The sequence below is a fragment of the Aquila chrysaetos genome, chromosome 12 (assembly GCF_900496995.4).
Source record: "Aquila chrysaetos chrysaetos chromosome 12, bAquChr1.4, whole genome shotgun sequence".
Lineage (NCBI taxonomy): Eukaryota > Metazoa > Chordata > Aves > Accipitriformes > Accipitridae > Aquila > Aquila chrysaetos.
Genome location: NC_044015.1, coordinates 29,162,056 through 29,176,283, shown reverse-complemented (window position 1 = coordinate 29,176,283; position 14,228 = coordinate 29,162,056). Strand labels below are relative to the sequence as shown.

The window sequence follows — 14,228 nt, the reverse complement described above, 5'->3', positions numbered from 1 at the left end:
TAATTGCATTCCTGCCTTATATAGAGCACGATAATGCCAAAGGCAGTTAATAAAATATAAGTAGCGAGTATAACGTTGTGGCACTTTACATTTTTTTCAGTAATTTTGACAAATTCTTGCATACATAAAAATCTCATTTCAAATGACATTTCCAAATGTTTGTTCAGAAAGTGTATTGCCATCCATAAATATTTTGCATAAAGCTGTAAAAACACAGATGGTGAAAAAGTCACACTTGACTAATGGCACAGTAATGGAGTGCAATAGGCTGTGAGTCCTCTGCAGACCTGAGCCTGCGTGAGGGGAGCAGAAAGCTCCGAACTGAACGGCGTCAGCAAGGAGGGATCATACGGCGAGGTCAGACGGAGCTGAGCTGCTGGCTGGCAGACACCCCCAGAGCCTTAATTTAATGTCACGGCTGCAGGGTCGTATATGTGCTGCTACACTGCAGTCCTTTGGCAGTCAGTTGGTGGGAGATCTGCCCTACCAATTCAGAGGGGTGCTTGGGCATACTCTTTCAAGCTTTGATCTTGGCAACACGAGAAAAAGGCACATGTATCCTGACTGGTCCTGTGTTCACGAAGCAGCAGCATCGGCTGGTGAGAAATTGCCTGGTCACAGAATCAACTGTGTCTGAGAAAGGAATATTAGAAACTATTTTCATTTGCTTTGTGGAAAATGTTGTGTTTTCCTGTTTTCTCTATACTTTTTTGACTTTTATTGCAGTAGTAGTGCTTTGGGAACACCTCTGAGCTCTGAGTGCCTTTAGCTTTACAATACCTCCAAAAGGTTTACGCAGCTCCATTTTAAGGGGGGTAAATATGGAGCAGATGGAGGCTGATTAAACATCTACAAAACGTTTTTGCAACCTCAGCTATCTCTGGTCATCCGAATCTTTTCTGTCTGTTTCTCATTCTCCAAGAGAGACTGCGACCCTGATAGGGGAAAGGTCTTTCGCAGACTACCTGCCTTTAACAGGATAATAAGTGAACTTGCATGTTTAAGGATGCATATCAGGCAGGTAGTAGTTACCATCCTTGATTTACCTGATTTGGACTAGAACTTGATTTTGGGAGGTAGACACAGATTTTTCCCCAACTGAATAGTTAGCCAGTGGATCCATTGTTAATTTTTAGTGGAATAATTATTTTTTCACAGAAATGTACATGAGAGAAAAGAGGACTCCCTTATTTTGCTGCTACTTGTCAAGAGCTGATCCTGCAAAACTTTACACATGGAAGTATTACGTATCCCCTTAAAACTAGCCTCTGGACTTTAATGTGGAGGGAAACTTGCTAACGCCTTTTGTCTTCTCCAATTCCTTTTGAAATACACATTTTTTTATAAAATCACTATGCTCAGTTAAAATTTACTTGCTAGGCCAAATGATCATCTGGTATATAAAAGTTGAAGGTATGGTTCGTGTTTTTCTTTTAAAAAGGGTAAGGAAAACATTAGGGGAAAGACGTGTTGCAGATCCATAACATAAAAAGCATTATGTGGCATAAGTAGTACAGTGTGTGTACTAACATTTTGCTGGCAGAAGTGGTGCGCTACATATTTTTCTTGGAAGCCCTTGCTTTTAAACTGACTTATCTAGAATCACATAAAAAATAAAATGAAGCATACTCAGCTTTGTTGCAACAAATGCTTGGTTTATATACTGCAATATCTATATAGCAATGATACAGGCAATTTGCTGTCAGTGTTTCTTTTCTTACGACTGTTCTTAGGAGATATAAAATGGTACATAAAACACGAAGATAGATAGATTTTGATTTCTCTCTCCCCTCTTTTGCAATTTCTTTTCTTAAAGGTTGTGTTTATAGAGTACTACAAAGTATCGTCATCTATCAGCTCTTGACTATAGCAGACTGCAGCTTCTTTGTAACATGTATGAAGCATGGAAGTTCCAAAAGCTCTGGAAATTCAAAATAATTATGTATTTTTTGTTTCCATGGAGTGGGAGATCATCAGTAGTATACCGCCTTGAGTCCTATGTGGTTTAGGAGAAGGGGATATGCACCTCTGGATTCGATGCAGGCATCAGTGATAAAATAGAAGTACTCTGCAAATACTGAAAAAAACATGGACTTTCTTCCGTGAATGGAAATTCTCAGAACTGCTTGTGATGAAATCCAAAGGAAGAGGAAGAGGTTTGGGAGGGTCTGCAAGGTTCCCACAGGGAAGTGGAGCCTGAAGGCTGAGCTACAGAGGAAGAGAAATGATGGTATTTGTCTGCTCTGCTTTCCATGTCAATCTCTTGGTGACTGGTTTTTATCCAGTTTCCTGAAGTCAAGGATAGAACCTGGATTTAGAGCCTCTGTGCTGAAATACATCAAAGTAGCATTACAGTTTGTCTTATTTCCTAACTAGCTGTACAGTCTGCTTTTTGTTTTGACTGGCTGTCCTTGAGTACCAACAGGAATGTGACTAAGCAGCACTGCCATTTAGCTTATTAGTTGTTCTCATATAATTGAGATCCAATTGGAAGGGAAATTAAAGTCATGCTGTTTATATTTGGAGAGTGGTGTGAAGCTTTGGAGCAATTTTTTTCGGTTTGTTGCACTGAGCTTTGTCCCTAAGGGAAATGGCAATTCTCTGATGCTATCTGCTAGATGCAAAATTGTAGAAGTCAACAATTTAAAAATGTTTTTAAAACTTTTCCAGCAGACTTTCTGGATCTTGCAAAGTGAGTTTGGGTTTTAGTGAATCTTAAAATTGGACAAAAAGGATGAAGAAGTTTAATGTATGGTGTCAAGTCCTTGCTTGACACAAATTTGGTTTCTCTGTATTTATTTTAGGGACAGAGAATTCTCAGGTCTTTCCTTAAACCATCAAGGACTAACATGAGTCAGAGTAACTTTGTATCTTACAAGCAGGCAGCCTTGATTTAAAAAGTCACTTTTACAGTCATGCTTTCATAGTTACTTTCCTAAAGAAAGTTTGAATTCTATTGGTTACATCGTGTGATACTTTCATTTTTTTGCAAACGAAGGAGACATAGTACAGCTGTATTCATATAAACATTGTATAACTCAGAAAATGCTACTTGGATTTTTACATTTCTAAATACGTTAGAAAATGTCATGAGTTAGGTTTATTATTTACCAGCCGGGGATTAATTTTTTGAGTCATACTGCTGAATCTGCATGAATACTAAATTCAGTTGTGGAGATCAAAGGCAACTAGATATGATGCAATTACATTGCCTCTTCCCGCTTCCCCATTTGTGTACTGCTGGCTACAGAGGACAGAATTCCTGCATCACACTAACCTGATGGACCTACACGGAAGGAAAAAAAGAGTCAGTCTTTGAACTGGCTTCTTGACTGTGAACTAATTATTGAACAGTATTAGTCAAATAAGAAGAAAAGAAGTGTCCTTTCTGTGCCTGCAGAGGAGGTCCTGCTCTTGGAAGTCAGCTTAGCACTGGGGCAAGCTCTGGTTGCAGTTTCTGAGCCGGTCACTTGTGCCAGTTCAGTGACATGACTTTCTTGCACCTAGGGAGCAAATACAGACTGTCTGTGTGTTTTGCTTCAATGCAATCCTTTATTAAACAGCTGGTAGCGTATTAGGCCTTTTTATTATTTATGATTTCAAACTGACTTTGGAATAGTATTTTAAGAATTTAAATTTAAATATAAAAATTAACCATGAAAACGTGACAGAAATAATAATTTATATTTGCCTCACTCCATTCTACCCCTCTTCAGCTGCAGTTTAGGGTCTTGTTCTAGAAAGCATCAGATGGCTTTAGAAAGGCTCCAGTAGCCAGGACATGGTCTCCTCTTTGCCCTGTCTTTGCATGCAGTTGGCTTTAGTCGCTTGCACTTTTCTTACGTATTTTCTCAGAAGACATGGAAGAGGGCCCAGCACAGCCAGCGCAGGCTCTTTGGAGGAGTGAAAAGCTATCTATCTCACTTCATACTCAGAGACAATGCGATGGTAACATGTTTGTCACTCCCGCTGCTCTGCCACGAGTGTTTTAGGATAAAAATGCTCATGCCTTGGGTTGGAATGAGATTCTCTGTCTTAGTCCAGGCCTATATGGAAATCTCAGCCTCTCAGCAACTTCAGAAAGTTGGGATATCATTTTATGTTGGTTTTAGTGATACAAGAAAGGAAACATTTTTTAATATCTGCACAACACTCCCAAATAATATAAGTAATATGGCTAGAAGATTCTTATTTTATGAAACAAAATTTGTAGATAATGTAGATTTTGTCACCTTATTTCCAATACAGGGATTCACAGCTGAGTTCCTTAAGCATTTAATTATGTACATAAGCTCTACTTGCGAGTTCAGATACATTACTTTTTGTATGTCCAGTATTCCGAAGAGGTAACTTAAATGTTCTGGATGAAGCTTCTCCAAGTATCAGAATCCATAAAATGATGTATCAGATTTCCTTGCTGTCCTGATTTACTTCATGTAATTCCATAATCCAAACAGAGGTACTTTATGTTGAGCCAGCAAGTTGAACAGCAAATAAATGGATTTACTTAGAGGTGATTACTACTAAATGGAAAGGAATTTCACAAATTTGCTAGGTAACATGAGAAAATAATACAGTTTTACAAAATCTGAATGGAGCTGCTTTTCCTAGATGGCAATGTCTACTCCTTCCTCTTCTGGGCATGAAACTGCGTTGGATTTGGCGTTTATTAACTTTGCAGAATGCGAGAGAAGAACAGCAAATGGAATTTTGAAGTACATCAAGAAGCAGATTAGGAAGCTATATGTCTGTATTAAGTCAAGTGTGCGGTATATCGGATAAGGATGTTGGTCTATGAGCTCTGTTGTGCTGTCATTTGCTGCCCAGTCCTACTTGCATGAGTAAGGAGGATTCCGTCTGAGTTTGGCTTGTGGTATTGGACCTCTAATAAATAAAGTGTAGGACTGTCCTGAGAAAACATCCCGTGCAGCAGCCAAAGGACTCGTCCAAGTTTGGGTGGGCTGCTGATGTCAGAGAGGAATGCGCCCAACAGTTGTGGGGTGAAAAGCAGATTCAGGGAACTGACTTGTAAGTGTTTGTGTTGGCTTGGTGCTCAGACATTCCTCCTCCTCCTCGCACCGGTTCCCAGCTGTGCTTCTGCCAATCTTACCAGCTTCCTTTGGAATGTTCCTAGGGGCTCTTTTCATTGCTGCCATAGATGTCCGTACAGAAATGCTTGATTAAATGCTTAATCAAGCAAGTAAACTCTCCTTTTATGCGTTCACTCTGTTCCACTCAAGTTTATACTCGGATGTGGTGACCTGCGAGCTATAGGTAGGGCCTAGGAATACAGAGAAGCATTGAAAAAGGAGTAAAATAGGTTTGCTGGAATCTTCAGCGGTAGTTTTCTCTCTTCATTCATTATTATTTTTTAGTGGTGGGTTGGTTTTTTTTACAATGTATCTTTGTGAAAATATGACCCTCTGCACTCAGACAGACTGCCCCTAACTCTCATTGCCCAATAAAACAGTGTACTCATAGCATCAGTTGTCAAATATCCTGTTTCTTAGTTAAATAACTGTATCATTTTAAAGGCTTTGGAACTGAAAGCCTTACAGTGTTTCATCCTTCTACCAAAAAAGTCTTCATGTGCTTTTAACATTAATAATAAAGAGAGATAATTTATCATCCTCTGGCAGATTCCTGGCTTTGCAGAGTCACGCTTTCTTCACCCAGGAACTCAGGTTACAAAACCTCAGTGGCAGAAAGCCTGTAAAGGAGGGCTCTGCAGGGTTGGAGCCCCAGCGGCACGTGGTTCACTAGGGCTGGTGCTTCAAAGCCTAGGTTGCAGCTCTGCAAGGTGGGGAGGCCAGCCACAACTTACTGGGCTGGTGTAGCTCTTGGGTATCCTCTGCCAGAAGCAGTCCTGCTGAGCTATGCTGGAAGACTAATGCCTCCACCCATGTGAAACTGTTGGCTCCAGCAGTGTTGTTGCTGGTGGAGGTCTGTCCATGTCCAGCACCTCCACAGGTGAATGAAACCCTCTGTGTCTCCATTGGCAAGAGGAGGGGTATCGGTGGCCTTTGTCACCGTGGCTCAAATTTTCCCAGAAACCTCTAAACCCTTTGGTGTCAATAAATTGTGTTCTGTTGCAGCTTAAAACATGTGAATCTTCTTGTTGAAATCAAGGTGCCGTATTGCTTAAGCAAACTTTATTTTGGAAAATGTGAAAAAATAAATACCTTTCATAAAAATGTTCTGATCTACCAGTGGCCTCTATCCCTGAAAAAAATCCATCCCTGGAACAGTCTTGGCATGCTTTGTTAGCTCAAATTCTGGATAAGTTTTTAGTCCTTGCTCAAATCAGTCCCTGGTTTTGGACGGTATTCTCTAGCTGATGGCCATTTTCTGCTCAAGGTTCAGCAGAATTAGTTCAGCAGACACACATGTATGTCCCATGTAAAACATTAGAGGATTTTTAGGATGATAAATGTTACATGCCTGAAGGTATTTACTTTGCAATTGGGATGCATTGATGCTGTGAAGGTGTGAAGATTAGAGATAATGTTGAAATGATTTCACTCATTTATGTGCTCTCTTGGTGTATTTTTTTTGATGTATAATTCTAAAATGTTCCATTTTCAGGTGACAATGGCCAGAATTGGGATAAATGAGAGTCGTTCAAAGGAGACCTGTGAAACAATACTTTTCGCTCTCCGAATGGCAACGTGGAATCAGATTTTAGATCCCTGGGTGTACATTCTTCTCCGGAAAGCTGTTCTTAAAAACCTGTACAAGATCACAAGGGGATGTTGTGGCGTGCACATCATAAACTTACACATGTGGGAACTCAGCTCCATCAAGAATTCGCTGAAGGTTGCAGCAATATCTGACTCACCAGTAAGTTCCAAACAAATAAACCTACAGCCACTCAGCTCTATGGGGCAATAAAGTTAAACACAGTGTATGAAGAGATGATGGAGGCAATGCTCATATACAGGCAATACCTTAAAATTAATTCCAAGGCTCAGTGGTTTGGCATTTGTTTTAAATTGGGAGTGGTTTGCTCTTATTGCTTACCAGTTTGATATTGCTACTCCAAAAGATGCACTTGAATGTTTTAATTCCCTTTAGAATACATCCCTTCCAAAACAGGTAGTAGAATGATAAATCAGCCTGTATTTCTCCCTTCCAGGTACTAAAGTGAACAGTGTTCCTCATAGTACTCCCCACCAAATTCTTAACCTTAGCAGGCTTCTTAAGAACACATGCAAGTGTGAAAGTGATCTCCAAGGTGATTTGTAGAAGGGGTAGATTTTATCTACCAGTGATATCCTGGAATCCTCTGCAAAGTCACTGCTTCCTAGGTCCACCATCCTTTCCATAAGGGTATTCTTTGCCTCTAGGCATTGAATTTTCCAGTTGGATATATAAAAGACATTTTGCTTGTGCCCATCGTATTAAATGATCCAATTTGCTTGGTTCATTGACTTGGCCTCTTGATTATTTACTGTTCCATGAATTTTTTGGGAGACCTGCAAACTTCATCAGTGTAAGTGTTACTTTCAAATCACTGACAAAACATGAGGTTCCCTCTGGGAGCACAGAAGCAGATCAGCTCAGCTTGCTTACGGTTACATGTTCAGATCTATTGGTGAGTTTTTAGTCCTTTCAACAAATTCTGTTGAAACTAACAGGCATAAAGCTGTGGTTAGTCTGTAAAAAGAGTAGGCTGGTTTTTTTTCCCAAATTGAAGGAAGTTTCTTGAAATGTTCCCCTAATGCATATACTGAAATGCTCATGAGGTACATCTGCTTTGTTTGTAAAAGGTCACACATGTCTCATGAAAAATGTGTGTGATCAAATGAGCACCTCTACAGGGAGCTGCACTGGGAGCGTGGTTTTGTTTGTGAAAGCAAACTGCACACTCAGTTTTTGCAGGGTCTGTGTCTGAAGAGCTGAGGACAATCAGTATATCTGAAGGTGCCAGAAGGTTTCCAGGACTTTACACAGGAGGCCCTTGACCTTTAATACTGCTAAAAGAAGCTTTGGTTTTTGTGACTGTATTCTGTTCAGAAGCAAAGATGAGAGTATCAGAGACTTTGAAGCAGAGGGAGTGTTTTAAGATAGATATGTCTATGTTATTTTTACCTACTTAACTTCAAATAACTACATCAGTGAATTGTTGGTATATTTGGACAACAAAGTTAAAAACTGATTCACCAAGAAGACAGTCTGAGGGACCAAAACTATTCGCAAACTACAAATTCACATTGTAAGTGAGAATAGTTTAAGTCAGAAAATGAATACCCAAAAGGTTTAAATATTTCAATTTTTTCTTTTAAAAGCTATTTCCTTTTTGTTTTAAAAAGGTTGAAAAATAAGTGGGTTAAATAACCCTGTAACAAAATGAAATGGCTTCATTTACCCTAAAGAATTTCTATATGTGATTTATTTTCTCAGTCACAGAGCTGATAAACCGTGGACAGATTTGATGCTGGTATAAGCTCCGCCCTGTTGCTTCACGTGGCTTCTGCTGAAATCTGGAAGCGTTCAGTCAGTGCTCAATTTGGCTTTTTCATTTCATAGAATGTGACGTCAGTCTATCCGTTGACATAAATTATTTGTTCTTTATGGAAGATTGTTGTTTTAGCAGCTGCAAAAAAATGTTGGTCCGTAAAGTGTCGAGATAGTTGATCGGTGAATGAAGCTCGTCAATGTTCCATTTTGTTATGTGTATAAATGTAGCTTGTGTAGTTCATACTGGTTGACTTGTAAAACAAACAAAAGTTTATATGTATATGTGATTTCTTATATTTTGTGTAATAATACATATTGAATGTAAATTGCAAAGCCTCATTAAAGTTATCAAACTGTACCTTGCGTTATGATATTTTTGCATAACGAGAGATCTGACGTTGTTAAAACTAATCCTTATGACAAAAAACCTCACACTGGATTCAAGCCAGCCACTGCCATTCACGTGTGCGATAGCAGTTGTGAAGGTAGAGAGGAGGACAGCGAGAATTCAAATAGGAGGTGCCAGCATTCGTACACTTCATTGTCACGTGAGTAGCCCAGTGCAGTTGGTGGTCTAAGGCAGACAAGGTCAAGTTCTGATGATCCATGCTTAGAAAATGCAAATAAAAGTGAAGCTGAGGGATTTCGGTGTTTGGAATGAAAGTATTTTTATCCAAGTATCTGCCAACATGTTGCACAGACTCTGGTTACTTTCACATACACTATGAATCCTGAAAAAAATATGAGTTTTGCTCTTAGTATTTTGTCTTGTCCAGTGATGTCGTAGCCTGCAGAGGTAGCTCAGGATACAGTCACCCAAGGATATGTTACCACTGAAAGGGCTTTGATTATCATTGCATTTCATCTCACAGGAGAGCCAGCAATGTGCTGTGTTGTATGATTAGCAAATTATATGTTTTATGGAATAAGAGATTATGAAAAAAAAAGGGGGCAGCTTCATACTAGGATCGGAGTATTTCCCAGGCAGGGAGAAAAGGATAGTCTGCTTAGCAACGCGCCTATGATCTCTTTAGAGGCTGGCTAATGATGCGAGCAGTTGCAGTAATGCTAGGCAGTGATTAGTGTCTCCAGAGCAGGCAGGGGCAATAAGTGTTCTGGTAGGAAGAAACTGAATCTCATTTCTGACTAATGACCAAGGAAGTCCTCAGGGTGGGAGAATATTTTAATCTAATTGGGATCTTAAACAATGGCAGGCTATATAAGGAGGTAAGTTATCCTAAACCGAGCTCCTAGCCTGGGCTGAATCAACCTGCTGAAGCAAAGAAAGCATCAATAACAAGTTGCTCATCACAGGGATTAGGCAAATACCTGTAGTTTGTTACCTAGATACAAAGATGGAGAGCAAGGTTCAAGGTCTTTTTGATCTAATTCTTGAGGAAAAGTGTCCACTTTGTGTGATTATTTTCAGATATTTGTATATAAGTGTTTCTATTACTTTAGTCTGATATGTTGGGAATGATTTCAGAAACAGCAATATGTACCAGTTCTGTAGCCATGGTGATCCTTTAGGACAAGATGTTGGGACCTTCCAGCTGCATCTTGCCTGCCGATGCGCTCCGCCAGGATGTTACTGGTAACAGCACACCGCTGATTAACTGCATCGATTGGCATGAGATTTAATTCTCAACACTTGGTTCCTGGGAAGAGCGCTCAAATCCCAAGGGAATTTACAACACCTATCCTGACTTTTGTTACTTCCTAAAAAAGAAACAGATGCTTTTCAATTTAAAGTTCTGTGATCTGCCACCATTAAAAATGGCAAAACTGGTCTTTGACTTCAGCAAACAATGACTTTCAATTCAATCTTGCTGCATTATATTGAGGAAAGTATTTACTCCTTTAACAGACAATGCTTTCCTGCTAAATGTGAGTTTAATTTTAATACTTACTAGGAAATCTTAAATACTAACACTGTACTGCTGTTCCAAAGATGAGATAAAAGAGGGGCTATTTGAGATGAGTAGTTGCATGTTCTTGAGATAACCCTGAATTTACTACTTTGTGATGAGGAATAGCTGCAAGGAAAAAGATCCATTATGAGTTTTAGTACCCCCTGGCCATAAGATAGTGTTGAGTGTGTTATCTCAGATGGAAAATATTGCACATTAGTGCTATGTTGATTGGTTCAGTAACAACATGCTTTTTATTTTCATATAAATGGCTTTTCAAAGGTGGGTTGCTCCTTGCCAGTGGACTCAGCAATGTGGGGAGTAGTAGTGACAGGTATTCTGTGTCTCACAGCTTCTCATCTCGGACACTGGAGTTGGGTAAACAATGGGAAAAATACTGTATTTGATTCTCTACATGGAACAACCACTGTCACAGCTCACTTTCCTGTGACCATTAGTACATCCCGTTGGATGCTTTGGAGGGAGACCTTTTTCTGTTGTAAATACAACAATTCAGACTGTCAAGTAAAGGATCCCCCTCTACACCAAAACATTCGCCAGGTTGCTGTTACATCAGCTTCTTGGGCTGCTGGGGTGCTTTTGGAGCGAGCTGCCCGAACCACAGCTGGGAGGACGAGGTGTCTGGCCATGTGCTCTTGCTGCCGCCTTTGCAGTGGTTTTGGCATTTGAATGCACTGTGAGTTGACTGAACTTGCAAAAATGGAAAAAAAAAAAAAAAAAAGAGCGCAGCAAACAAGGGAGTAGCTGTTTATGGGCATAATGAGTCAAATTGGTCTATGTTGCAGTGCCAGGAATTTTGCAATGGTGAAGCAAGGGGAGCATGGGGGCGAAGTGCATCAGTGGAGGGAAGGACAATGAGACCTCCCTAGCAGGGGAGCTGTTAATTTTGCTCAGCTGTTTTGTGAACCCTTGGTGGGAGGAGATCAGGCTCGTGAGCAGGACCTACACTTGCTTATCATTATAGGATTCTTAAATGTAACTCATAGATTCATTAACTCATACTTTCTTCAGGCTTTTCCAAGCTTTTCTGGTTACTTAAACTAAGTAGGTCACAATTTTTTTTGGTGAAGGCAGGAAAAGGCAATGGCTGTTGCAGGTTTTTCTTCATCATCTGTTATTTGTTCTTTGGTAAGTAGTAATCCATACTTTTTCTTGTTTTCACTTCACTTCAGTAGAGTTTGGCAAATCAAAACAGATTTGCAGTCTGACCCTTATGTAGCTGGTGCTCTGCTTTTATGCAGATAGATACATCTGTGACCCACCCTTGCTGGGTCAAGTATCTGAAACGCTATGGCTGAGTACAAATTCTTATTAGCAGGCTTCCTTTTCTGAGATCTGAGCTAGGGACTGTGCAGAAAGGATCCAACCCTAGCGGGACAGAGAACATAGGTGTGAGTATTTCCAGCTCTGTTCTCCATGCTCCTTCTGGTACCAAAAGAAAGGTCTTCCATTTTCCATCTAACTCTCTCTCTCTCTCTCTTTTTTTTTTTTTTTTAGGAGAGAAATACCACAGGAAAAAATCCCATCCAGCTCTGGAGAGATGTAGTAGTCTGAGGCAATTTATGTTTAGAATGAGTAGGCAGTGCAATCAAGGAATATATCTATTGGTGGAAACCCAGGGATTTGATCAGAGCGCCTGAAAATTGTGCAAAACTTAAAACATTAGGTCTTACTCAGTACAATTTATTCATAAGAAACAAGAAAACAAACAGTATTTGCAGCAAGTTACAGGAAGATTTAGTAACACAAAAATACCAAACATCTAGTCAATCACAACTATTTGCCATAATAGATCTGACCATCCTTACATGGGGAAAAAGGCTTCCTGGAAACATTTCAGCAGCTCCAAATGATGATTCTTTAAGAGCAAATCTGTTTACCTCACTTGCCCCTTTTTTCTACTGTCTCCTGTAAACAATGATGTCTGAAGTGATTGGACAACGGTTAAATATTAAAAATATGATTTCAAATGCAATTTTTAAAAAAATGTTTACAGTTAGGATAAGTTAAAGAGTGACATAGATATGCTAAGGACTTTGTTTCTTAGCAACACATTCATGGAGTCTTTAAAAAAAAGTCCTGTGGTTGCAGGAATATAAACATTTATCTATCTAGCTGTTTAATTTCAGCACCATGGTTGCAAAATAAATACTTGCTACAGAAGTTTGCGAAAAGATAAATCCATTTCACTTTTTTTTTAAATCTACTGCCAGTAGGAGGTTGACAAGTTAAAATACTTGAGGCAAAATGTTATCTGTAAAACATATCTACCAAGTAGCTACCATTCCCAGCAAAACTTTGAGTGTGTGTTTACTTTCTTCTGAAGCCAGCAGAAGAAAACCACTTTAAATTCCATTATCAGTTTTAAATTCAGATATTTGTAATCGGAAACATTTTTTTTCATTGGATTACACATTTCAGTCCTGTTTTTGCTTCAGACAGAAGCAGAGCTGTGTGGAAGTGAGGGCTCCAGCACAGCCATAGTCATAGCAGTAGTCCATGCCAAAGCAGCCTGGTAGCACAGAGCAAAACTTTTGTAATAACACTTGGACAAGTGATAAAGCCTAAATTCCACTTCAGGATTCAAATTTTATATTTTTATAATCCCTGACGAGCAGTGACTTCTAGTAATTTCTAGGGTGCCTTAGTTTTCATCCATTAAGTTCCCCAGATGCCTGAAACACTACACGCTATCTGCTGCTCCTTCTGGTCTAAGTAACACAGTCATGAGAGGAAGATGAAGAAGGCAGAATTTAATCCGTGACTGCCTGAAGGAATTCAAGCCCCGCTTCCTAAAACAGTAATTTGACATCTGTTGTCTGTGTTTGCAAAAACCAGTGTGACTGACCCCCCAGCAGGGAAGGAGCATGACTCTGCAATGCGTGTTCAGAGTGTTCACGTCTCAACAGAAAACTGTGCTGAGCCCCGGGGTCCAATTATTGCTTAACTCATGACAACCGAGTCCCTTTGTGAGTATGAGACCTTGAACTTCATGCATTCATCTGGTACGTGGGTGATGTGACCTTCTCTGTTGTTTTCCCTTTTCTTTCTCTGTATTTTTCCACTGCAGTGGCGACAATATCTAAGTCCCTTGGCTGTTCCATCTTGGCTGTTACCAGCCCTTCTGTGGTGGGCAAGATTTCCCTTTCTGTGGTGACAGACTCCAGGAAGCTGTACCATCAAGTTTCAGAAGCACAAGGTGATACCCACCTTCAAAGCTTGCCTTGCTCTGAACAGGGGATTGGACGTGATGACCTCCAGGATCACTTCCAACCTAAATTATTTCATGTTTCTTGCACAAATTCCCAGCCATGTGTCCCAAGCCAGGCTTGTTATCAATAGAGCCTATTCTCTCATCTATATTTGTGGCTGATAAAACAGGTTTTCTGGCTGCTGGGCTTACTCTGTCAACAGACTTGTGCCTTCTGACAAAATATTTGGTGCACTCCTTACTTCTGAAGTTCTTTGTAGTTACCCTTCTTCCAGCCCATGTTGCCTTCTACTGTGGGAGATCAGCAGTGATCCCCTTTAATTTCAGCTTTAAGCAATCCAAACCAAATACTCTATTTGATTGCACATCCCGGCTCTTAAAATTTAACAAAGCACATTGAAATTGCTCATTTATGGTTTTACATCATGTCCCAGAAGAGGAGTGATTTTTAAGCGAATATGATGGGAATATAAAATTTTACATGATGGAAAATGAAATATCTGCTTGAGATTTATGTCCTCCAAATGCACCCATGTTATATGATTCTCTGCAAATACATTTAACCAGGAAATAATTTTTACTTCTGTACTACAGTCCATAGAATCAGAAACTTGCAGACTAATAGC

General features: G+C 39.8%; 1 protein-coding gene across 6 annotated transcripts in view; it reads left to right on the top strand.

Annotated features, from left to right (window-relative positions):
- The window catches only part of PTGFR (prostaglandin F receptor), a 42,512-nt gene extending 33,694 nt beyond the window's left edge, over positions 1-8,818 (top strand). For 5 of the 6 annotated variants that reach the window (XM_030034193.1, XM_041128133.1, XM_030034191.1 and 2 more), the window contains exon 3: positions 6,586-8,818. In XM_030034193.1, the coding sequence (XP_029890053.1) occupies positions 6,586-6,891 (306 nt within the window). In that variant the 3' untranslated portion in view covers positions 6,892-8,818. The remainder of the gene's footprint in view (positions 1-6,585) is intronic. The other variant, XM_041128134.1, reaches the window with a different exon arrangement.
- Positions 8,819-14,228: the final 5,410 nt, after the last annotated feature.